The sequence below is a fragment of the Symphalangus syndactylus genome, chromosome 20 (assembly GCF_028878055.3).
Source record: "Symphalangus syndactylus isolate Jambi chromosome 20, NHGRI_mSymSyn1-v2.1_pri, whole genome shotgun sequence".
NCBI lineage: Eukaryota > Metazoa > Chordata > Mammalia > Primates > Hylobatidae > Symphalangus > Symphalangus syndactylus.
The window spans coordinates 19,609,120-19,635,115 of record NC_072442.2 but is presented as its reverse complement, the minus strand read 5'-3'; the positions used below and the strand labels follow the sequence as shown (position 1 = coordinate 19,635,115).

Below are 25,996 nucleotides of genomic sequence, written 5' to 3'. Positions count from 1 at the left end.
GTACATGGCCTCTCCACCACCACCTGACTCAAGAAGATGTGTGCTAGAGGGGAAGTTGGAGTGGAAGAAGATGGTAGCATCAGTCCATTTAAAACATTTTAACTTCTGCAAATATTAGAGAAGTCTGTGAGCATGTGAACACGTTGCCCACACAGAGAAGGGCCCTGAAGCTCAAGCTGTATTAGCTCCTCGATGAACCTGCCTCTGAGTTCAGCTCCTAGACCAGCTGGGAAGGACAAATGATGAGCTGGCAGGTAGCGATGTTTGCCTCATGGAGGTCGCACCTGGTCTGGTTGCAGCCTCTGGCCCCAGCACATGTTATTCTTGTCGCTGGCCCACACTGGCGCTCTTCTTTTATTCTTCACACTGTGTTCAGAGAACAAAGCCCCCTTCATTCACTGTAAACCCTCCCCAGGAAAGAAACCAGTGTTTACCAGACACCAGATAGCTCTCTGGCACCTCCGATCAAGCTCCCAACAGCCCTTGTTGGGTTGAATAATGGACACATCTAAGAATCAGAGACATGCCCAGGGCCATGCATGTGTGGAGCAGTGGAACCAGGCTAAGGGCGATAATAGCAGCCTGGCTCCCAAGTTTGTCGGCTCCCCTATACCCAGCAGCCCCCTCCCTCTGTTTTGGACTTACCCAAAGTGAGGGCTGAGGCAGTTGCCAGAGCAACCAGCCACCACAGTTAATCTGCTGAGCTGACACTCCCAGGGCTGATTATCTAGTTGGTGTTCTGGTTATTTACTGCTGCATAAACGTTATTCTACAACGTAGTGGCTTAAAACAATGACAGGGTTTATTTGGCTTACAAATCTGCCAGTTGGGCAGGGCTAGGTGAAGAGAGCTCATCTCTGCTCCACTCAGCATGAGGTCAGGTGGCCCGGAGGCTGGGGCTGGAATATCTGAAGGCTTCTTAATTCACAGGTCTACCACTTAATATTGGCTCTTGGCTAAGATCTTAGCTGAGGCAATTGACTAGAACACCCACAATCACACAGCAGCAAAGTGCCAGAGCCAGGACTCAGCCCAGGCAGTCCCGCAATGGAGTCTGTGCTGCTCACCACGGCACCACCCCACCTCTCTTCTCAGATGCCCCCTCATGGGATGGACCTACTTTCATGGACCTCAACGTGTTTGCAGGGAACATGGGCCTAGGTGACTGCACTCTGTCACTAGGGAGTGAGGAGGGTTCTGCCAAGTGGTTTCATTTTGATCACTGTTTTCTGTGCCTGGGAGGTGGGAAGCCCAGAATGGCACAGCTCAGCTCCTAGTCCTATCAGCTTGCTCTCATCCAGGGCCGATTCTAGAGGGGTGGCAGGGAATGAGGAGTGGGGGCTGCTCTGCTGAACAGGAAGGAACGTCGAGTCCATTCTCTTTTGTATCTGGGGATCCCCAGAGAAGAATGTAACATGGTATGAAAGAGTGGAACGCCAGCTTCTAGGGGAGCCCCAGTGTCCAACAAGGGCACACACTTTGGGAGTCAACCAGGCCTGGCCCCAATTCCAAGCTCCTTCACTTCCAGGCGGGATGACCCTGTGCAGGCTACTTCACTGCAGTAACCCCCAGTTTTCCCTTCTGTATGTGGGGGTGATATTTTCTCACATGACTTCCCTGATGTGAAATGAGAGAACACATGTAAAGCACCTAGCATGATCCTGCCACGTGGTAGGCAGTCAGTGACCATCTCTCCCTTTGGCCAGGCCTCCTGGCATGTGCCCAGACCTAGACCCTGTCCCCCAAGGAATCTGACCAACACACTGCAGTGTGGGCTTTCACCTCCCTTGTTTCTACACACTCTACCACTAGTGATGTGACCTAAGATTATTTTATTATTTTGGCAGCCATATCCCTCAGTGGTTCTCGTCAACTAAAATCCTACAGTTCTTTCCACAGGTAGCAGCTGCTTCTCAGTATCCTCCCAGTGGCCATAATAAATGACCTGGCTGCAGTGATAGTTTTGCTGTTACAGAAATATGGAGAATCCCAGGCCACTTCCTCCACGCCTTGGGACCTGTTTCCTTCCACACTAAAGGCTTGTTCAATACCCCAGCAAAGGAGGGATGGGTAAGATTTAGAACCCAGGCCTCCCACACCCTCCCTCTGATGAGCTCTATTCCTGAGGGGTATTGTCCAGCCATTTGCTTAAGGGAGAAAGATAGTAGATGCTCAGTTCCTACTTGGTGACTGAGAAGGGTGTGTCTACTTCTTCAATGCGGCTCTGCCTCCCAGCCTAGAAACTGACTGAAATAACAACCAACAATTTTAAAGGTGGGATGTGGGCGGGAGGTGGAAATCTACATTCACACTGGAAGCTAGAGTGTTGTCACAGGCCGTCCACATGCTGCAAGCATTGAACGTGATGCGTTGCCAGAGCTCATGTGGGCTGGAAAGAAGGCATCACCGGGTCACTGCAATCAATGCATAGCTTCCCTTCTGGGAATGGACTTAGTGATCCTGGGAGGGAGGTGCAGATCCTGGCCGGATGAGGGCAGCCGTCAGGCTTTGAACACTCACCTTACGTGCTAAGTGCTTCACACGCTTCATTTATTTGGTCATCACCATAAGCCTGCCAAGTACCAAGATCCCACTTCCCTTATCAACAAGGAGACAGAGGTTCCAGGAGGTGCAGGAACCCGTAGCGGGGCTGAAGGCTGACTTGGTGTCCCCCATGGACTCAGGGGACTGGGGAAAGGGGAGTCAGTGTTTAATGGGAGTTTCATTTGGAGATGAAAAGGTTCTGGAGATGGATGGTGGTGATGGTTGCATAACGACGTGAATGTACTTAATGCTAGTAATTTTTACATTTCCAAATGGTTTAAATTACAACTTTTATATTCTGTATACTTGACCACATAAAAAAGATGGGGGGAGGAAGGCAATCACTGCTAGGTTGCTGTGGTAACTCTGCAGGTGTATATAAAGGTATCAGGAAGAAAAAGCTAAAATATTCACTTACAGTCTCCCATTGGTTTGCTCCAGAATCCACACACCTGCTCTGTCCCTACAATGTATCTAATTAAAAGAATGCAGGTACTCTGCCTGATTGAATTGAGCCTGCTTCCCTCTCAACTACTGTTATATTCCAGAAGGGATAATGTGGTCAACCCAAAGTTCTGAGTCTGAAGCCTGCCCTCTTTGTGTTAAAAGTGAAATCAGACCCAGGCGTGGTGGTGTGCACTTGTAGTCCCAGCTGCTTGGGAGGCTGAGGCAGGAGGATCGCTTGAGCTCAGGAGTTCCACACAGTAGCATGCTATGATTGTGTCTGTGAATAGCCACTGCAGTCCAGTCTGGGTGACAGAAACAGATCTGCATCTCTCAGAAAAAAATGCGGCCAGACGTGGTGGCTCACACCTGTAATCCCAGCACTTTGGGAGGCTGAGGCGGGTGGGTCATGAGGTCGAGAGTTCAAGACCAGCCTGGCCAACATAGTGAAGCCCCGTCTCTACTAAAAATACAAAAATTAGCCAGGCATGGTGGCAGGCACCTGTAATCCCATCTACTCTGGAGGCTGAGGTAGGAGAATCGCTTGAACCTGGGAGGTGGAGTTTGCGGTGAGCCACTGCACTCCAGCCAGGGCGACAATGTGAGACTCTGTCTCAAAAAGAAAAAAAAAAAAAATGCAATCAACACTGGTGGAGAGGAGGTACTGGCACCAACCTGAGCCTTTCTCTTTTTAAAAATTATTTATTTATTTGTTTATTTATTTATTTATTTTAGAGACAGGGTCACACTGTTTTGCAGGCTGGTCTCAAACTCCTGGGCTCAAGAGATCCTCCAACCTCAGTGTCCCAAAATGCTGAGATTACAGACTTGAGCCACCGCACCTGGCCTAGCCTTTCTTCTTGAGGTCATCAGAAGGGTTGAAAGACACTTGAAAATAACATCCTCACTGTGTGATGCCAGGGTATTTAATCCTGCATCTGTGAAGGTAAAGTGTTCTAGCAGACAGGGTCCATTTCTCACTGGGCAGCCCTGTTGAGGAGAACAGGAACTGCAGGGGCTGGAGCCGTCCAGTGACCAAGAGAAGAACAATTAGGCAGAGCGGGCAGAGCTCAGAGCCCTGCATGTGAGCATGCTGTTCCCCACGTCCCCACCCCAACTCTTGTTGCTTTTCGCTGCACTGTTGGGGGGGACCCCGTTTCTACTGAAGCTCACTGACACCATGTCAGGCTCCCATCATGGACTCTGGGCCTTGGGGAGGGCCACCATTGTCTGTGGTGAGTCAGAGCATGTAACTAGAGCACACAGCATGTGGCAGCCGAAAGCTGGAGGGTGAACATACAGTTGACGCTTCCTGATACTGGGCGTAGCAGCTTGGAATCAGCTCCAGATGCCTCCCAGTGACAGTGGAGCTGTCAGAACCTGCAACTTGGTGGCCTGCAGCCAATTCCAGTCTGCAAACTTGTTTTGTTTGTCCTATAAACTGTTTTAAAAATGTAAGCCAACTTCTGAAAATTGGGAGATTTCACATAAAATTCCACAATTCTAGCATCTCTTAAAAAAAAAAAAAAAGCTGATGTGGTGGCTCACGCCTGTAATCCCAGCACTTTGGGAGGCCCAGGTGGGCAGATCACTTGAGGTCAGGAGTTTGAGACCAGCCTGGCCAACATGGTGAAACCTGGACTCTACTAAAAATACACAAATTAGCCGGGCTTGGTGGTGTACTCCGGTAATCCCAGCTATTTGGGAGGCTGAGGCAGGAGAATTGCTTGAACCCGGGAGGTAGAAATTGCAGGTTTCATTTTCCCAAGAGAACCTTGTTCATTCCCACATAAATTAGGGATGCTATACATTTTAGTGTTTTATTTCTGCCTTGGGTCATTACTAATATTCCCCAAAATGTTAGTTTGTTTCTTTAATTCAAGTATCTTATTAAACTTTTTTGGCATTCCAGCTTTTAATATTTTTTGAACTTTCTGCCTTTTTTAAAAAAATAAAACTTTAAATTTTAGAATAGTTTTAGATTTATACAAAAATTGCAAAGACAGTAGAGGGTTTCCATATATCCTGTACTTGGCTGCCCCTGTTATTACGTCTTAGATTAGTGTGGGATATTTGACCTGCCACACTGGGACGGAGTGATGCCTCTGTCCTTCTGATCCCTGGACTGTGATGGGCCCTCTGCTGCCGCCTCTCCACTCCTTCACCCCCGGCAGGTCCCTGAGCACCCTGAACAGCCACACATTTGGCCAGAAGCAAAAAGACCAGTGGGCACTGCCTGAGGCCATGTCACTGTGCTGCCAACGGCTTCTGTGCCCAAACAGGTGGCTTCCCCGGCCCTGACCCGGGGTCCGCACCAGTGCCTCCACCCAGCCCTCTATGGGGCTGCCCTCCCTCAAGTCTGACCTCTGTCCACAGAAGGGGGAGGGCAGGAGGCTGATTCCAGGTCAGGGAGCTGTTACGGGGGCTCTTGGATAGACCCTCCCCAGCTAGTGAGTTCGCAAGGGACAGAAACTGACCCCATGGTTTAGGGGCAGGTCCCATGGGAGGGACAGGAGGAGTAAGCCATGAGAGGAGGCCCTGGCTGGTGCTGGCACTGAGCGGATAGATGGGGGGGGAGGTCTGGCTTTGAGAGGAGAGCCTCTCCCCAAAACCCCAGCCCTGCCCCTCCCTGGGCCTCTCAGATGCTGTTGCTGGTGAAGTGTTCAGGAGACGAGATTTTGATTCTCAAGTATCATTCAGCCTGAAAAAGGAAGTTTTGACAGGGGTTGCAGTATGGATGAAGCCTGAAGACATTCTGCTGACTGAAAGAAGGTAGACACAAAAGCACAGATACTGGGTGATTGCACTTATATGAGGTTCCTAGAATAGTCACATCCATGGAGAAGGAAGCAGAATGGCGGTTGCCAGGGGCCGGGGGAGGACGAATGGGGAGCTGTTGTTTAATGGGTCCAGTTTCAATTTCGCAGGATGAAGAGGCTTCTGGAGATGGGTTGCACACAGTGTGAAGGTAGAAGGTACTGAGCATGACTGAACTGTACCCTAAAAAGGGGTGGGTGGGTGGGGAGTGAAGGAGCAAAAAGAAATGGTTGAAATGGGAAATTTATATTTGTGTATTTTAGCACAATAAAAAAACTCAAGAGTCTCCGAGGACTGGCAGTGCTCATTGAATGCTCACAACAGCCACGTAGAGCAGGGACAATCAACCCTATTTACAGATGGGCAAACTGAGACTGACCCTTAGAAGAGCGGACAAGCAAGGGTGCACCCCGGGGCGTCCAGCCTCCCCCAGGCCCTCCAGAGGCCTGTGCCAGTCCTGCTTCATTCAGCTTGGCCACCCTGGGCCCCTCCCCACACCCCAGCCCCAGCTCACCATGCCCCAGGATCCCAGCTCTTCCGGGAAATGCACCACATCCCCGTCCCTGCAAAGCTGGATTTACACAGAGAAAGAACTGGGGACTGGGGGAGCCACCATGGCTCGGGGCCTTCCATTCCCACTTCCAATGCCTGAGGGATACACCCCTAAGTGGACCCCCAAGCAGACCCCCCCATCCTGGAGAGATGCGGGGGTCTTCGCTCTGGGGGGCACTGGTCATCCCCATCTGCAGCTTCCGGTGGCACATTTGATGCTAGGGAAACTCCAGGCTGGCAGCCTGCAGGCCCTAGTGAGTGCCCGGGCCCAGGGCAGACACCCCTACTGCGCGGTGGAGGGGCCCTGGGAAAGCCTGAGCAGAACTCTCACCAGGCAAGGTCCACATCCTGGGCAGGGTGGGGTTTGACGCTGGTTTTCTGAGTGACATGGCTGAGGCCACAGCTGGGCTGGGGCTGGTGGGGTTGGGGAGGGGTCTCCCATCCCACCTCCACCCCACACAAACCGATTCCTCGCTGGATTGCGACCTCTTCCGGCCTCGGTTTCCCAGCCAGTCCCTGCCCTGGCCGGACATGCATCCTCGGGGGCGGGAAAAGGTCCGGGAGCGCCCTCCGGTCGGGCCTCGGCCCCGGGACTCCGGCATTTGCCTGCTCCATGGGGCTCGGGGCTCCGTCCGGGAGGAGGGGGGGGTCCCTTCTGCCCCGGGGCAGCGGGCGCAACCGGTGGGCAAAGGTCCGCGGCCCTGGAGAACGCCGCGGCGCGGTCCACGGACACCAAGAGGAGGAACCGCCAAAGTTTTTCCAAAGGACAAGCGGCCCGGCCGGGCGGTCCCTCCTAGTTCCTCGGCCCACGCGCCACCCGGGAGGCCGAACCGGCTCCAGCCCTGGGCCTCCTCACCAACTCACCCCAGCCCCGACCCTCCGCTGCGGCGCCCTCCCGGAGCGGCCGGCCAGCGGAGAGCGACTACGCTGCCGGCTGCAACGCGTGTCTCCCCCGGACGTAGCTCCGCCCTTTCCGGGAACAAAAGCGGCTGCCCGCGCCTGAGCTCCCAAAGGGCTGGCGGGCAGGGAGCGGGCGCCGCGCCGGCTCCCCGGAGCACAGCCCCGGAAATGGGGCACCCCCAGCGGGTGCCCCCAAACTTCCCACCTCTCCGGTCCGGTCGGGGGAGGGGTCGGGGCCGGTGGGCAGGGCGCGGAGAGCGCACGAAGCTCTTAGGGGGTCTGCGGCCCCGCGGCGGGGGATTATGCCAAGGCAGAACGCGACGACGCGAGGGGGAGGGACCGAGGGCACCCCGAAGCCGGGGACCGCCAAGCCCGAGCCAGTGGAGGGGCGCGAAGTCGGCGAGTTGGAAACTTACTGCAATCGTCCGCTCGTAGCCTTCGGCGTCCGGCTTGTCCTCTGGCGGCTTGGTGGGCGGCTGCGCAGGGCTGGGACCTGTGCTGGATCCTTGGGCTCCGAAGAGATGGTCCGCATCCTTGTCGTGGTCGCGGGAGCCGTCAGAGGGGCGGCGGCGGCCGGCGCTGGCAGTGGCTGGGCGCGCGGGGGCGTCATGGGGCAGGTCCCGCGGGAAGTGCGGGAAGTAGCCAGAGATCTGCTGGATGGGGCCGGGGCACACGTCGATGGCCACATGCTCCTGGATGCAAATGGTCGCCTTTTCCCCGCGCCAACGGGGGGGTCATACAGGCAGCGCCTCCCCGCCCCGGCACGGCCTGGCCCGGAGCGACCCCCGCCGCGGGGCTCAGTAGGCCCGGCATGGCGCGGCGGGGCCTCCGCGAAGGCCAGCGCCAGGGAGTGTCAGGGGCGGGCAGGAAGGGGGCCGGCCCAGCCCTCGTCACCCGGCAGCAACCACGCAGGGTGAGTGTGCGGGTTGCCCAGGCAGCGCAGAGCGGAGAGAGCTGCGTGGGGCCACACTCACTCGCACTCACACCGGCGGGCACGCTGGCCTGGGACCCCGTGCGCGCACTCCCTCGGGACAAGCGGGGAGCCAGCAGGACAGGGACCTGCAGAACGCACACTCACTCACACGTTCCTACAGGTGCCAGCACATGCTGGGCTCCGTTTGCTCTCACGGGACACACGCAGGTGTGCAAGGACAATGCAAGTGCACGCACACGTGTGCAGACACGTAGTGGAAGCATCCACTGGCTCACACCTGTAGGACACACACACACACAAACATATGCACACATACAGAGTTGGTTGAGGATGCTGTAACACAGTACACCCCCAATGCACGCACACACACACACGCACACGTGATCAAGGGCACCCAGAGCAGAATCTTCCATACCCCCAAGGACCCCTAACAAGACGCACAAACATGCACCCATAGAAGTAATCAGGGGACCCTGGGCACAACTCCCTCCTTCCCCATCTACCAGGACACGGAGTCACACTCCTAGGCCTGTGTGGACAGGCTGCCTACACACGGGCAGGACATGTACATGCTCAACTGTACAAGGACACTGAGGGCACAGTCTGCGCACACATATTCTCAGGTCACATAAACACGGCACTCTGTAACCTGGAGTCAGTCCCTCACTTGGTCAGTGAGTGGGCTGAAGCACCCACTGGGACAGGGTGGCTGAGAACCAGGACAGGGCCTGGTCAGGAGGGGTGGAGGGCAGGGCCTGGGAAGTGAGTGATGCAGTGAGGTTGGGCGGTACCACCCCCCCCCCACCCGACCCAACCACCCACTCCAGGCCTCCCACATAATCGGGTCACTAAACAAATCCCAGAGGGCCCAGCCCCAGCTGTTGCCTGGCTTTCCAGAAACAGAACTCAGTTGGGAATGGCTGCTGCTTGGACGGGTCTGTCCCCAGAAAGCCCTGGGCATGGATGGAGTCGTGTCTACCCTCTGCTTTCCACTGACAGATTTATCTACCAACATTCTGTCCAAGTCTCCTCTTCGGAGCGCTCACCAGAATCACCCTTAACGGAGAGTCACAGGGAGAAGACGTCCACCCACGCATGAGGAGACAGGCCTGGAACAGAGCCCTCCTGCACAGCCTCAGAAGGGACCCACCCTGCTGACACCTTGATCTTGGACCCATGGCCTCCAGTGCTGCGAGATGGTAACATTGTGTTGTTGAAGGTGCCCAGTCTGTGGTACTGTAAAACAGCCCCAGGAAGCTAACACAGCCTGTTAGCCCACAGATGGTGGAGAGATGGAATGCTCCATGCAGCTCCAGGCTTACTGTCTACAGCTCCCAAAGTGTGCTACGGGACCCTTGGGTGGGTGAGGTATGCAAGGTAATTTGGGATGGTTCGAGATGAAGAATTTCAATTGACATAATATGTATTTATCTTGCTGGGTAAATGAGGGATCCCCAACTGTTAGGAACCAGGCTACACAGCAGGAGGTGAGCAGCCAGCCAGTGAGCAAAGCTTCATCTGTAGAAACGGCCACTTCTGCCGGGCGCGGTGGCTCACGCTTGTAATCCCAGCACTTTGGGAGGCCGAGGCGGGCGGATCACGAGGTCAGGAGATCGAGACCACGGTGAAACCCCATCTCTACTAAAAATACAAAAAAAATTAGCCGGGCGTGGTGGCGGGCGCCTGTAGTCCCAGCTACTCGGAGAGGCTGAGGCAGGAGAATGGCGTGAACCCGGGAGGCGGAGCTTGCAGTGAGCCGAGATCGCGCCACTGCACTCCAGCCTGGGCGACAGAGCGAGACTCCGTCTCAAAAAAAAAAAAAAAAGAAAGAATTTCGATGACCAATAGACAAGTTTTGTGTCCCAGAGGAATGAGGAAGTAAGAAAGTTGAAAGTGCTGAAGAAAGAAGTCCATGAGCTACACTGTAGGACTTGGGCTAGCTAGGAAACGGAAGCAGGAAGCAAAGAGAGCAACTGATACATTGGGAGAAGATGTGAAAAGTTCAAGTCTGGATGTCTTAGATGAGATATATGCATAAGAAGGAAAGAAAAGAAAGAAAGAAGAAAGGAAGGAAAGGGAAGGAAAAGAGAGAAAGAAAGAGAGAGAAAGAAAGAGAAAGAAAGAAAGAAAGAGAAGGAAAGAAAGAGAAGAAAGGAAAGAAAGGGAAAGAAAGAAAAAGAAAGAAAGAAAGAAAGAAAGAAAGAAAGAAAGAAAGAAAGAAAGAAAGAAAGGCAGAAAGAGTGTAGATGTCTTGATGAGTCCCTAAGTAGAAACAAGAAGAGAAAAGGAACTAAGAGAGGAAGCCACGGCCAAGAGTGGAGCATTACAGTGTAAGACTTCTAGTATGGAGCAGCACAGTTAGCGGTATGGACAAGGGCAAGTCTTGGAGTAGAAAGCAAAGAACTCTGTTGAATGGAACGTGGCCACACCATACCTTGGTGCGATCTCAGGTATTGGATAGGTTGGCTGTAGATAGTCATTGAATGTGGGAGAACAGCCTAGAGAGCTATCGATGACAGAAACTGACAAATAGAATGTAGAATATCAGCTTGTGAGGAGGAAGGGTTTGGAGTAACAGGAAAGTGGTCATTGAGTATGTGAGGAGCTAGGAGAACATGGAAATCTTACTTCTCCTACAGCAGTCTCTATCTGAAAAACCATCAGGGAGATGGTTTATTCAGAAAATAGTTTTACTTAGCTAAGATAAGGACGCAATTATGGAAGAAAGAATGAAAGAATGTTTTACAGTGGAAAGCAGGTTCCAGGGCCATGGGAGGAACCTAGAAAGGTTCAACAGTAGTGCCATGAGTTCGTAGAAAATAGGACACAAGCGGCCAGGCACAGTGGCTCACACCTGTAAATCCCAGCACTTTGGGAGGCCGAGGCAGGCAGATCATGAGGACAGGAGATAGTGACCATCCTGGCTAACATAGTGAAACTCTGTCTCTACTAAAAAAAAAAAAAAAAAAAATTAACTGGGCATGGTGGTGGTGCCTATAGTCCCAGCTACTTGGGAAGCTGAGGCAGGAGAACGGCGTGAACCCACGAGGCGTAGGTTGCAGTGAGCTGAGATTGCGCCATTGCACTCCAGCCTGAGGGACAAAGCAAAACTCCGTCTCAAAAAATAATAACAATAATAACATAAAATAAAAATAAGGCCAGCACAGTGGCTCACCCCTGTAATCCCAGCACTCTGGGAGGCCAAGGCGGGTGGATCACTTGAGGTCAGGAGTTCAAGACCAGCCTGGCCAACATTGTGAAACCTGGTCTCTACTAAAAATACAAAAAATTAGCTGGGTGTGATGGCACATGCCCATAATCCCAGCTACTCAGGAAGCTGAGGCAGGAGAATCACTTGAACCTGGGAGACGGAGGTTGCAGTGAGCCAAGATTGTGCCACTGTACTCCGGCCTGGGCGACAGAGCGAGACTGTCTCAAAAACAAAACAAAACAAAATAGTATTTGAGAGAGAAGCAAGGGACAGATAGATATAACTATTTTAGAGGTTTCCTCAAGCTTAACAAGATGGTGGCTTCCTGCTTAGCAGATGGTCTTCCAGGAACCCAAAGCCCCGGAGCCAATAGTGGGTTCAACAGAACTATCCAGCAGCTGCTTCACCAGAGTGCGTGAGGTGGAAGAGAAGAGAGAAGGAGAGAAGCAGCCCACGGCACTGATGAGGACACTCCATTCTTCTCAACCCCCAGGAAAAAAAACACTTAAGAGAGACAAGGCCGGACAGAAAACAAATTTTTGAGAGCAATGTCCCCAGATAGCGCAGGAAGCTGCCAAAGGAGTTCCTCGTGCTCTCCTATGAAACAGTGTGTCTCTGCTATAGACTGAATGTTTGTGTTCTCCCAAAATTCATGTACTGAAATCCTAACTCCCAATATGACAGTCCTGGGAGGTGATTGGGTCATGAAGATAGAGCCTTCATGAATGAGATTAGTGACCTTATAAAAGAGACTGTAATCCTAGCACTTTGGGAGGCTGAGTTGGGTGGATCACCAGAGGTCAGGAGTTCAAGACCAGCCTAGCCTAGCCAACATGGTGAAACCCCGTCTGTACTAATAAATACAAAAATTAGCTGGGTGTGGTGGCAGGCACCTATCATCCCAGCTACTCAAGAGGCTGAGGCAGGGAGAATTGCTTGAACCTGGGAGGCAGAGGTTGCAGTGAGCCCAGGTCACACCACTTCACTGCAGCCTGGGTGATAGAGCAAGACTGTCTCAAAAAAAAAAAAAAAAAAGGGGCGGGGGAACTCCTGAGAGCTCCCTCACTAGACACCAAATCTGCCAGCGCCTTGATTTTGGACTTCCCAGCCTCCAGAACTATGAGAAATAAATTTGCTTTCTTTTCGTTTCTTTTTTCATTTTTTTCCTTTCCTTTTCTTTTCTCTTTTCCCCCCTCTGTCTCTCTCTCTCTCTCTCTCTTGCTCTCTCTCTCCCTCCCTCCTCTCTGTCTGTCTTTCTTTTAGACAGCCTTGCTCTGTCACCCAGGCTGGGGTGCGGTGGCATGATCACAGCTCACTGCAGCCTTGACCTCCTGGGCCCATGCAGTCCTCCAGCCTTAGCCTCCAGAGTATCTGGGACTGCAGGCACATGCCATCACACTCAGCTAATATAAAATGTTTTTGTGGAGATGGGATCTCATTTAGTTGTGCAGGCTGGTCTCAAACTCCTGGGCTCAAGTGATCCTCCTGCTTTGGCCTCCCAAAGTGCTGGGATTGCAGGAGTGAGTTGCCATACCCAGCTGAGAAATAAATTTCTGTTTTTTGTAAGCCACCCAGTCTATGGGAGTCTGTTATAGTAGCCCGAATGGACTAAGATAGTCCCCAAGGAAAGTCTTTCTGGTTTGGTCCATGGGCAGATGATTTCCTCGCCCCCACAGTGCAGACCCCAATGAGAGGTCCTTCATCCACTGGCATTTCAGCTTTAGTTATTCTCCTTTGGAGATTTTGTGTTTTGTTTGAAGGAAGTACACTATGTTCTACAGTGTCCTAGAAGAGATATGCTGGCACAAAGTGCAAGCCAAAAGCAAAAGAATCAAAAGTGATAGCCTTCCTTCCTTTCCTATCTTTCTGATTCTAGTGCTCTGGCTCCAGTCTGGGGACATCATGTGGCGGGTAGATAAAACCAACACTCACAGAGGCCTCATTGCAATACATACTGTCTGAGAGGACAATATTTAACCAAAGAACCTCAAGAAGCTGAGACCCTTCACTCCAAACTCTGAATCTTGGCTCAAAAGGCAAACATCAAATTAACTCTGGGTTAAAAGATAAAAGCTCCATGATGGAGAAAGTGAGGGCCCATAGCTTCTCTTTACTAATTTATTTATTTATTTTTGAGACAGAGTCTCGCTCTGTCACCCAGGCTGGAGTGCAGTTGCACGATCTCAGCTCACTGCAGCCTCCACCTCCCAGGTTCAAGTGATTCTCCTGCCCCAGCCTCCCAAGTAGCTGGGACTACAGGTGCCCACCACCATGCCCAGCTAATTTTTGTATTTTTAGTGGAGACAGGGTTTCACCATATTGGCCTGGCTGGTCTTGAACTCCTTATCTTGTGATCTGCCCGCCTCGGCCTCCCATAGTGCCGGGATTACAGGCATGAGCCACCACGCCTAGCCTTATTTATTTATTTTTGAGACAGAGTCTTGATGTATCACCCAGGCTGGAGTACAGTGGCAGGATCATGGCTCACTGCAACCTCCACCTCCCAGGCTCAAGTGGTTCTCCTGCCTCAGCCTCCAAATAGTTGGGATTACAGGTGTGTGCTACTATGCCCAGCTAATTTTTGTATTTTTAGTAGAGACGAGGTTTCACCATGTTAACTAGGCTGATCTCGAACTCCTCACCTCAGGTGATCCGTCCACCTCAGCCTCCATAAGTGCTGAGATTACAGGCATGAGCCACCACACCCGGCCACCCATAGCTTCTTAGTGGTCACTTGGCACAAACAAGGAAGTCCTGTCCCTGCTTAGACAACTCAAGGTCACTTAAGGACAACCACCAAAATCAAAAAGAAAGGGTACCTCATGATTTTAGGGCTAGCTCTGTCCCATCAAAGTGGAAGGCCAGGTCCTGGCCTTAGCAAAGGATCTTATTGGAGAGTAATGAGGGGAGAGGCTTCAGAGTGAGAAAACCAGCCAGGCATGGTGGCTCACACCTGTAATCCCAGCACTTTGGGAGGCTGAGGTGGGTGGATCACTTGAGGTCAGGAGTTCGAGACCAGCCTGGACAATATGGTGAAACCCTGTCTCTACTAAAAATACAAATATTAGCTGAGCGTGGGGGTGCACACCTACAATCTCAGCTACTTGGGAGGCTGAGGCACGAGAATCACTTGAACTCTGGAGGCAGAAGTTGCAGTGAGCCAAGATCGCACCACTGCACTCCAGCCTGAGTGACAGAGCAAGACTCTGTCTTAAAAAAAAAAAAAAAAAAAAAAGTGAGAAAACTGGGCCTGGTTCCAGCTCTGCCATGACTGGCTGATCAACCCTGGACAAACCACCACACCTGTCCTGGCCTCTGCTTCCTTATGCATCAACAGGAAGGTAATAATGCCCATCATGCAGGGCAGTGGTGAGGCTCAGAAAGCACATTAGTAGACCATGTGGAAGAATTCTGCTTACCCCTGTTTTGAAGGAGCGATTAATCATGTACAGAAATTAGGTGTGAGTCTCAGGACGTTAGAGGCCAAGGTGGGTGATATTAAGATGTAATTCCGTCATTGCTGCTGTGATTATCATCATCCTTGTATTCTTCTGATTTCCTCACCTCCTACTTTATTTAATGGTTTCAGCAAACCTGTGAGGAAGGTAAGGAAGGGCAAATAATAATGATGTCCATTTTAGAGGGGAAAGAAAGGCAAGAAGAGTTTAAATGTACTGTCAAACACTGCCTGGCTGGTTTGCATGACAGGGCTTTCTCTTCAACCTAGTTCAGGAGCTGAACGTCCCCATCTTCAGAATAGGTGCTAGTCAAGACCACAGTCCTTCTATGGATGAACTGTAAGACAAAAAAAAAAAGAGAGAGAGAGAGAGAGAGACATGTATATTAGGAGACTAACAGACATCAAATAATGGGCATGAGGGTTCTTTCTGGGGGTGATGACAATATCCTAAAATTAGATTATGGTGATGATTTTACAACTCTGTAAATATAGTAAAAAACATATATTTGTACACCTTAAGTGAATTTCATAGAATGTAAATTATATGTCAGTCAGGCGCAGTGGCTCACGCCTGTAATCCCAGCACTTTGGGAGGCTGAGGTAGGCAGACTGCCTGAGGTCAGGAGTTTGAGACCAGCCTGGGCAACATGGCGAAACCCCATCTCTACTAAAAATGCAAAAATTAGCTGGGTGCGGTGGCTCACACCTGTGATCCCAGCTACTCAGGAGGCTGAGGATCACTTGAACCCGGGAGGCAGAGGTTGCAGTGAGCCAAGATTCATGCCACTTCACTTCAGCTTTGGTGACAAGGTGAGACTCTGGCTCCAAAATAAAAAATAAAAATAAATAAATAAATAAATAATATTCCCAACAAAGCTGTTAAAGGAAAGGACATACCATTTTTTTTTAATGGGCAAGATGAAACTACTGTGGCTATGGATGCATATTTGAGTGATAAAACTCTAAAGAAATGCAAGGAAGTGTTTAGCGCAAATGTCAAGACTCCTCTCAGGCACAGGGAGGGTTTTGTGATTAGAATGGGGCACAGGAAGGAGCTTCTGGGGTGGGCAGCAGGTGCTATTTCTTGACCTGAATGGTAGTTACAAGGGTATTAACCTTATAATAACTCCTTAAGTGCCACTTGTTTCGTGTAGTTTTCTGTATCTGTTTTCTTATATAATAAAATGGTTGTTAAAAATAGGGGAAATCAAGTATGAAATAACACCTGTGTGAGACATACTGTAGAGGGGCCCCCATTAGCCCCACTTCCTGGCATTCATGTCCTTCTGTAATCCCCTCCCCTTGAGTGTGGGTGGTAACGTGACTTGCTTCTAATCAATAGAAGGCAAAGGCAATGGGATGTACGTGATTATGTGTTTATGTGGTTATGCTATGTAAGATTTTTGTGTCAGCCGGGTGCGGTGGCTCATGCCTGTAATCCCAGCACTTTGGGAGGCTGAGGCGGGAGAATCACGAAGTCAGGAGTTCGAGACCAGCTTGGCCAACGTGGTGAAACTCCGTCTCTACTAAAAATACAAAAAAAAATTAGCCCGGCCGGGCGCGGTGGCTCACGCTTGTAATCCCAGCACTTTGGGAGGCCGAGGCGGGTGGATCACGAGGTCAGGAGATCGAGACCACGGTGAAACCCCGTCTCTACTAAAAATACAAAAAAAAATTAGCCGGGCGTGGTGGCGGGCGCCTGTAGTCCCAGCTACTCAGAGAGGCTGAGGCAGGAGCATGAACCCAGGAGGCGGAGCTTGCAGTGAGCCGAGATTATGCCACTGCACTCCAGCCTGGGCGACAGAGCGAGACTCCGTCTCAAAAAAAAAAAAAAAAAAAAAAAAAATTAGCCGGGCGTAGTGGCAGACATTTGTAATCCCAGCTACTCAGGAGGCCGAGGCAGGAGAATTGCTTGAAACTGGAAGGTGGAGGTTGCAGTGAGCCCAGATCGCACCACTGCACTCCAGCCTGGGCAACAAGAGTGAAACTCCGTCTCAAAAAAAAAAAAAGAAAAAATATTTTGTGTCATCTGGCTAGGAGACCCTCTCCTTTATTGGCTTTGAGGAAGCAAGCAGCTGTGTTGCAAAGGCCTGTGGGGTAAGGAACTGAGGGTGGTCTCCAGCCAACAACCAGAAAGAAACTGAGGCCCTCAGTCTGGCAACTCACAAGGAACTGAAGGCTGCCAACAACCATGTGAGTTTGGAGGCAGATCCTTCCCCATTCGAGCCTCTGATGACTCTGTGTCCTCAGCTGACATGTTGATTGCAGCTTGTAAAACTCCAATGTAGGAGCCTCAGCTAAGCTATGCCCTGACTCCTGACTCACAGAAACTGTGAAATAATATCTATGTGTTATTTTAAACCATTAAATTTGTGGCAATATTCTTACATAGCAATTGATAAGTAGCAAAATATGTTTAGAGATCCTCTGAGACTGCCCTCAGATTCAGTGATTCATTAGAAGGACTCACAGAACTCAGCAAAGCTGTTGTACTCATAGTTACCATTTGTTACAGTGAAAGGCTACAGATTAAAATCAGCAATGAAGAAAGGCACACAAGGCAAGGTCCAAGAGAACTTCCAATTATCCTCCCCTGGCAGAGTCTTCAGGATAATGCTTAATTCTCCCAGCAATGATGTGCGGCTACAATGATGTGTGCACGGACTATTACCAACCAGAGTAGCTCACCCATGCCTTGGTGTCCAGGGCTTTTACTAGGGATTGATCACATTGGCATGCTTCACTGCCCACATGGCTGACTTAGTCTCCTCAACTTGACCTTGCAAGGTCAAGCTGATACTGCATGGCCCAAGGCCCACAGGTAAACAAAAACACTCTTAAAGGCAGGATATTCTAATGGCTTAGAGGTTATCTCCCAGGAGCCAGGCAGGGGCCTATCCTTTATTTGGAATGTCCAGGATTCAAACATCCCAAGTTCATCCTGTATCACACAAAAGGATTAACTTCAAAAGTGGTATTCTTGGCCAGGTGTGGTGGCTCACACCTGTAATCCCAGCACCTTGGGAGGCTGAGGTGGGAGGACTGCTTGAGGCCAGGAATTCAACACCAGCCTGGGCAACCTAGTGAGATCCAATCTCTATCGTAATTTTTCTAAAAAGTGGTATTCTTAAGTCAAGTTACTACCCTGATTGATGGCAGGGAGAGAGACCAGGAAACCACTGTGTTGTAATCCCTGAGGAAACCTTACACCTTCACTTGCTTTATTATCAGGTAATTTCCAGGATGTGAGCCATACAGCCAGAAGGCAGGGTACAGAGGAGAGGAGGCAGAGATGGTACATTCATACAGAAGCTTCTCCTGATTGTCCACTGAATAAAAGGCAAGCTTCCCCTCCTCAAGTTTCAGCCAGATGCCCACCACCCCAGGTCCGTCTGAGCCAAGGACAGTTTCCTTGACCATGTGCCATGCAGAGAGCTGGCTAGTCCCCTTCCATTCTACACAACAAGAGTCCATAGTCCTTCCCAGGACCTGGTCGCGGCTCATCTCCCAGGAAGCCACCCCAACTGCCCATTGGCTGCAATTCCTAGTGTCCACTTCCCACTAGTGCTTTCCAGAAGACAGGGCCTGGGAACATAAGACCTGGCTGGTAGAAAACCTCTCACAGCTCCAGCGATAGGGTTGTGGGCGGTGAGACACAGTCACTGTACGGGAATCCCTGGACACCTCCAGGCTCTTCAAGTTAAAGGTTGGATGGATGGCCCCTTTGGAAAAAAAAAAAAGAACAGTAAGAACATGGCCAGTCATCTTTTGATCGTCCATGCTAAGAAGTCTTCGAATAGCAAAAAGCAACTTTGTATCTTTTGGTGTGATGTTTCACTCACACTGGCATTAAAATTGGTACCTCACCCAACAGGAAGAAATGATAAATGTTTCAGATGATAGATATGCTAACTACCTTGATCTGATCACTATGCACCATATGTATTGAAACATCACTATGTATCCCACAAATATGTACACTTATTATATTTATTTATTTTTAAAATTTATTTAGAAAAGAAGCAGGATTTTGCCATGCTTCCCAGGCTGGTGTCGAACTCCTGAGCTCCAGCAATCCTGCCACCTCAGCCTCCCAAAGTGCTGCAATTACAGGCAGGAGCCACTGCACTCAGACTATACAATTATTATATGTCAATTTTAAAAATCAGGCCGGCTCCTTCAGCCAGGTGCACTGGCTTACCCCTGTAATCCCAGCACTTTGGGAGGCTGAGGCAGGTGGAACACTTGAGGCCAGGAGTTCAAGACCAGCCTGGCCATCATGGCCAAATCCTGTCTCTATTAAACATACCAAAATTAGCTGGGCACAGGCAAGGCGCGGTGGCTCACGCCTGTCTTATGGTGATTTATGACCACAGCTGTTTATACCTTCCCAGTTAAACTGAGACTTCCTGATTAAGGACCATGTCTTATTCACTTTGTATATTTCATTTAGTTTCCTATTGAGTGAATAAATTGCTAACACTTATATAGCATGACTACTCTAGGTGTTTTACTCATACTCACTCACTTAACCCTCATGGCAATCCCGCAAGAGAAGTACTATATTATCTCCATTTTACAGATGAGGAAACCCAGGCTCTAGGAGCTTAAGTGACTTGTTCAAGATCACACAGCTAGTTAGTGGAGCTGCTGGGAGTCAAACCCAAACAGTCTGGCTCCGGGATCCATGCTCTTAAGGACTACCCCAGACTGAGATGGCAGAAATACTTCAGCAGGTTTAGGAAAAGGCAGTTGGCTGTAGTTGGTGGCCACAGCACAGATGCAGAAATACCTCAGCAGATTTGGGAACAGGCAGTTGGCTGTAGTTGGTGGCCACAGCAGAGATGCTCAAAGGTTGGCTGGACTCTGAGTGCTCTTGGGTCTAGAGTCTCAACCTGCTTTGCCTTTGCAATCAGCTCCCCCCGTGGAGGGACCTGGAACAAATCCATATGCAGTAAGCCAAGGAGTGGCCCTAGTGGTAGGGAGATGGACATAAGATGTTCTCGAAGCCTGCTCTGCAGCAAGCCAAACCCATGTTTACAGTGGACCACATACTTACAATGAGCAAACCGAGAAGCTCTCCTGAGTGCAGGGTGGCTCTGGTCAAGCAATGGGCATGAGGAGGAAGACGGGGCTTCCAGGAGTTCTCCTAAGTAACAAAAAAATTAACAGAAGAAAGTCCCGTCAGAAAAAGGCAAACTGAAGGTCTCCAAACATCATGGTCAAGGCACATGGCTTGTCTTCTTATCATCTGCACATTTTTCAGTGTCAGGACTGGATCAGGCAGAGGCAGTGCCTGCAGCCCAGGTATGTGCACCTCCACTGCAGACTTTTCACTCTTTCTTCACTAAGCTCTCAGCTCCTTGCTGGCAAAGATCTTGTTCATCTATATGTTCTAAGCACCAAGCCCCATGCCAGTCCCATAGATAGAAGGTGTTTTATGCACACTCATGAAATAAAATTAACTAATACAGTTCCAGGGGATTGCAGCACCCTAACACCTAGAATATCCAGGACCCCCAAGTCAATGCTTTAAACTGTTGTTATATAAACTGGGTAACATGAGTTGGTGTGAGACTCATCATCATTGCTGACACCTCCTAATTCCCTCTCAATGTGCTAAAGTTTAATTATTAACTTAAAGCAGTCATGTGTGCTGCAGTGCAATGACCACGTCAGGCAGATGATAAGTAAGGGAAGTCCTAGAGTGCAGACTTTGAAGGCAAGATCTTGTCCTATTTGTGTCTTGAAGTGACAGCAGCTGAAGTGAATCTAAGACTCCACCTGAGAAGAGATGAAAGACCTTGTCTAGGGTGTGCCTGTGATAACTTAGGTCATGAGAGCAAGAGAGCTGCCCGTAAAGAGGCCATTCTCAAAATTCAAGTGGGAACTGAAGCAATCCATGTGTCCAGAGACAGAGAAATGGATAAAGAAATGTGATATATACATACAATGGAATATTATTTAGCCTTAAAAAGTAACGAATACTGGCTGGGCGCGGTGGCTCATGCCTATAATCCCAGCGCTTTGGGAGGCCAAGGCAGGCAGATCACAAGGCCAGGAGTTCAAGACCAGCCTGGCCAATATGGTGAAACCCCATCTCTACTAAAAATACAAGAATTAGCTGGGTGTGGTGACATGTGGCTGTAGTCCCAGCTACTTGGGAAGCTGAGGCAGAAGAATCGCTTGAACCCGGGAGGCAGAGTTTGCAGTGAGCCGAGATTGCACCACTGACTCCAGCCTGGGCAACAGAGTGAGACTCCATCTCAAAAAAAAAAAAAAAAAAGAAATGAATTCTGGCTGGGCGTGGTGGCTCACGCCTGTAATCCCAACACTTTGGGAGGCTGAGGCGGGCGGATCACCTGAGGTTAGGAGTTTGAGACCTGCCTGGCCAACATGGCGAAACCCCATCTCTACTAAAAACACACACACACACACACACAAAATTAGTCAGGGGTGGTAGCACATGCCTGTAATCCCAGCTACTACTAGGGAGGTAGAGGTGGGAGAATTGCTTGAACCCAGGAGGCGGAGGTTGCAGTGAGCCAAGATCGCGCCACTGCACTCCAGCCTGGGTGACAGAGCAAGACTCCGTCTCAAAAAAAAAAAAAAAAAAAAAAAAACCCAATTCTGATATATGCTACAAGATAGGTGAGCTTGGAGGACATTATGCTAAGTGAAATAAACCTCTCACACACTAATACTGTATGATTCCACTCACATGAGGTATCTAGAATAGTCAAATTCATAGAAACAGAAAGTGGAATAGTGGTTGCCAGGTAGGAGGGGGTTGAGGGAATGTGGAATTGTTGCTTAATGGGTATACAGTTTCAATTCTGCAACTATGCTTATAGTGGCCCATGCTTATATTCCCAGCTAGTTAGGAGGCTGAGGCAGCAGGCTCACTTGAGGCCAGGAGGAGTTCCAGACCAGCCTGGGCAACATAAGACCCTGTCTCTACAAAACAATTCTTTTTTTTTTTTTTTTTTTGAGACAGAGTCTCGCTCTGTCACCCAGGCTGGAGTGCGGTGGCGCAATCTCGGCTCACTGCAAGCTCCGCCTCCCGGGTTCACACCATTCTCCTGCCTCAGCCTCTCCGAGTAGCTGGGACTACAGGCGCCCGCCACCATGCCCGGCTAATTTTTTTGTATTTTTAGTAGAGACGGGGTTTCACCGTGGTCTCGATCTCCTGACCTCGTGATCCGCCTGCCTCGGCCTCCCAAAGTGCTGGGATTACAGGCGTGAGCCACTGCACCCGGGCTTTTTTTTTTTTTTTTTGAGATGGAGTCTCACTTTGTTGCCCAGGCTGGAGTGGCGCCATCTCCTCTCACTGCAACTTCCACCTCCCGAGTTCAAACCATTCTCCTGCCTCAGCCTCCGGAGTAGCTGAAATTACAGGCGCTCGCCACCATGCCCAGCCAATTTTGTATTTTTAGTAGAGATGGGGTTTCCCCATGTTGACAGGGTTTCTCCATGTTGGCCAGGCTTGTCTCGAACTCCTGACCTCAGGTGATCCGCCCACCTCATCCTCCCAAGTGCTAGGATTACAGACGTGAGCCACCACGCCCAGCCTACATCAGAAATTTTGTCATTCTTGGCCGAGTGCGGTGGCTCACGCCTGTAATCCCAGGACTTTGGGAGGCCGAGGCGGGCGGATCATGAGGTCAGGAGTTCTAAAAATACAAAAAAAAAAAAATTAGCTGGGCGTGGTTGCGGGCACCTGTAATCCCAGCTACTCAGGAGGCTAAGGCAGGAGAATCATTTGAATTCGGGAGGTGAAGGTTGCCTGAGCCGAGATGGCACCATTGCACTCTAGCCTCGGCAACAGGGCGAGACTCTGTCTCAAAAAAAAAAAAAAAAAAAGAAATTTTTTCATTCTTTTATCTTTCTGAACTTGTATTTCCATTCCATTTCCTCCACAGAATTACATTCCAAAGCAATATATTTCATGCATGAAAGTCTTTTATCACTTTGTAATACTTCTCTGCAACAAAAGTATGTATGTGTATTAAATTTTTAATTCTTCTTAACTTCCTGTGACAAAAAGGCTCTTGTTAAACTTTTTCCCCTAGATTTAATTATCAATATAATTACTATTAGCAGTCAAACAAAAGAAAAGTATGCTACAATTTATATAAATAACTTTTAAAGAAAGTAAACATTTTATTGGAATGATAGCTATTAATAAGACAGATGGGCTCATTTCTTTCAAAAATGCATTTATGCCCAGGTACGGTGGCTCACATCTGTAATCCCAGCACTTTGAGAGGCCAAAGCGAGCGTAACACTTGAGGTCAGGAGTTTGAAACCAGCCTGGCCAACCTGGTGAAACCCCGCCTCTACCAAAAAATACAAAAATTAGCTGGGCATGGTGGCCTGAGGTCCCAGCTACTCCAGAGGCTGAAGCAGGAGAATTGCTTGAACCCAGGAGACGGAGGTTGTAGTGAGCTGAAATGGCATCACTGCACTCCAGTCTGGGCGACAGAGCAAGACTCTGTCAAAAAAGAAGCATTTATCTGTGAATGAACATTACTTAATGATAGACAAGATTTCACAATAAATTCTATTTCTTTTATGTTTTTATGAGTGTGCCAAGAAATCTTGTTCACATGTATAGATGACAAAATTGTCACTCATTTTGTTGAATACTTTTTGAGATATATGCAAAAAAGTCACATAGTGATAATCTCTCAATTAACAACTTGATTTGATTTTTCTTTAATTTTTGTTGCAAGCAAGAATTTGAAACACTTGTGTTACAAAAGTCGTTAGAAGTATTCACTTTCTCATTTTCTGGGTGATATTGTAACATGGCTGACTCCACCTTGCTGCTAGCCTCACAGGCTGGCTGTCTTCGCTCATTCCTGGGGTAGGCCAAGCTAACCATGGAAGGAATTTAGTTTATAGTTTAACTTAGAAGCCAGGATGATAATAGTCCCTCCCTAAAACTAATCCTTTCCTTATTCAGGGGGCTGAAACCACCTTTGTAAAACCATTGAAAGGCCACAAAATTAAGTTTATGGGAGGGGCCTGAATTCTGCTGAGATGTTGACATAATTTCTATAATCCCTTACCTTCAGGAGTTATGTAGCCAGAAGTCACAAGATTTGTGGCTTCTTCAATTGCTCCTATAGATAACATCACTATTATAGAAACTAAGATTGGTCATTGGAGATGTTTTCCAGACTTACGCCACCAGGACTGGTGACTTGGGACTCAATTGGCCCTGTGGCCTCAACCAGAGGTGGACTCAGTTCATAAGGACGATTTTCCACACCCCTAATGACTGCATCCCCAACCAATCAGCAGCATCCATCCCCTGGTCCCCTGCCCACCAAACTGAAAAACCATAACCTCCAGCCTTTGGGGAGACTGATTTGAGTGATAACTCCACTTCTCCCACGTGGCCAACCTTACTTTAATGTTAATTAAACTCTTTCTTTACTGTTTTGCCTGTGCAGTGGGCAGGAAGAACCCGTTGGGTGATTACAGTATGCCAAAAAGACTTTGCCAAGGTTTAGCAAATGACCATCAATTAAAAGCAATCACGCTTTAACTTAGAGACACCTTGTTTACTGATATACTCAGAAAGGACTGGGAAAATTAGAATATTGTTTATTTTAATACACCATTGTCAATCTAATATTTTTTGGAAAGGTACTTTTATGTTATGTATTTGAAATACATATGCACACATACATATATGTATACATATATACATTTTTGGTTTTGTTTGTTTGTTTTGTTTTTTGAGACAGGGTCTTTGTTGCCCAGGCTGGAATGCAGTGGTGTGATCTCTGCTCACTGCAGCCTGGAGCTCCCAGGCTCAAGCCATCGCTTCAGTCCCACAAATAGCTGGGACTACAAGCACATGCCACCACGCCCTGTTATTGTATTTTTTATAGAGGCCAGGTTTTACCATGTTGCCCAGGCTGATCTCAAACTCTCAGACTCAAGCAATTCTCCCACCTCAGCCTCCCAAAGTGCTGGGATTACAGCATGAGTCACCACGTCCAGCCCTGAAATTTTTCTATTCAAGTACATGTGTTAACACCCATCCCTGTGAAACTAGGTTCTAATGCTAAATTAGATTTAAAAAATCAGAGCCAGGAGCAATGCCTCACGCTTGTAATCCCAGCATATTGGGAGGCCGAGGAGGACGGATCACCTGAGGCCAGGAGTTCAAGACCAGCCTGGCCATCATAGTGAAACCCCATCGCTACTAAAAATACAAAAATTAGCCGGGTGTGGTGGCACACACCTGTAATCCCAGCTACTTGGGAGGCTGAGGCAGGAGAATCTCTTGAACCTGGGAGGTGGAGGTTGCAGTGAGCCAAGATTGCACCACTGTACTTGAGGCTGGGCGACAGAGCAAGACTCCGTCTAAAAAAAAAGATAAGAAATGATGAGGTGCCCGAGTTTGTGTGCTGGATGAAATAAGGCACACTGCCATTAACATGTTTTTGTTTGTTTGTTTTGAGACAGAGTCTCGCTCTGTTGCCCAGGCTGGAGTGTACTGGCACAATCTTGGCTCACTGCAAACTCCGCCTCTTGGGTTTAGGTGGTTCTCATGCCTCAGCCTTCCAAAGTGCTGGGATTACAAGCATGAACGACCACGCTCAGCCTAACATGTCCTATCAGTTTCTTTTGTTTTTACTAAATTCTTTTTTTTTTTTTTTTTTTGAGATGAAGTCTCGCTCTTGTCCTCCAGGCTGGAGTGCAGTGGCACAATCTCAGCTCACTGCAACATTTGTCTCCCAGGTTCAAGCGATTCTCCTGCCTCAGCCTCCCAAGTAGCTGGGATTACAGGTGCGTACCACCATGCCCAGCTAATTTTTTGTGTTTTAAGTAGAGACGGGGTTTCACCATGTTGGCCAGGCTGGTCTCAAATTCCTGATCTCAGGTGATCCGCCTGCCTCGGCCTCCCAAAGTGCTGGGATTACAGGCATGAGCCACCGAGCCCGGCCTGTTTTTACTAAATTCTTTCAGGGATAAAGCACTTTTTGTCAAGGGATGGAAGAGATCATTAAATTTCCATCATTCTTACTTCCACTCCACTTCATAATAAATGATTCAAATGCCCAAACATAAGCCAGAACACTGCTTAAAAATTTTTTTTGTAGAGATGATCTTG

At 49.2% G+C, this 25,996-nt stretch overlaps 1 protein-coding gene across 1 annotated transcript; it reads right to left on the bottom strand.

The window, feature by feature from the left end:
* Window positions 1–18,066: 18,066 nt before the first annotated feature.
* On the bottom strand, window positions 18,067–24,003 carry RNF135 (ring finger protein 135). Its single transcript, XM_055256413.1, is given in 3 exon segments — window positions 18,067–18,584; window positions 19,922–20,011; window positions 23,937–24,003. Coding segments are annotated over 3 exon segments (675 nt in total).
* Window positions 24,004–25,996: the final 1,993 nt, after the last annotated feature.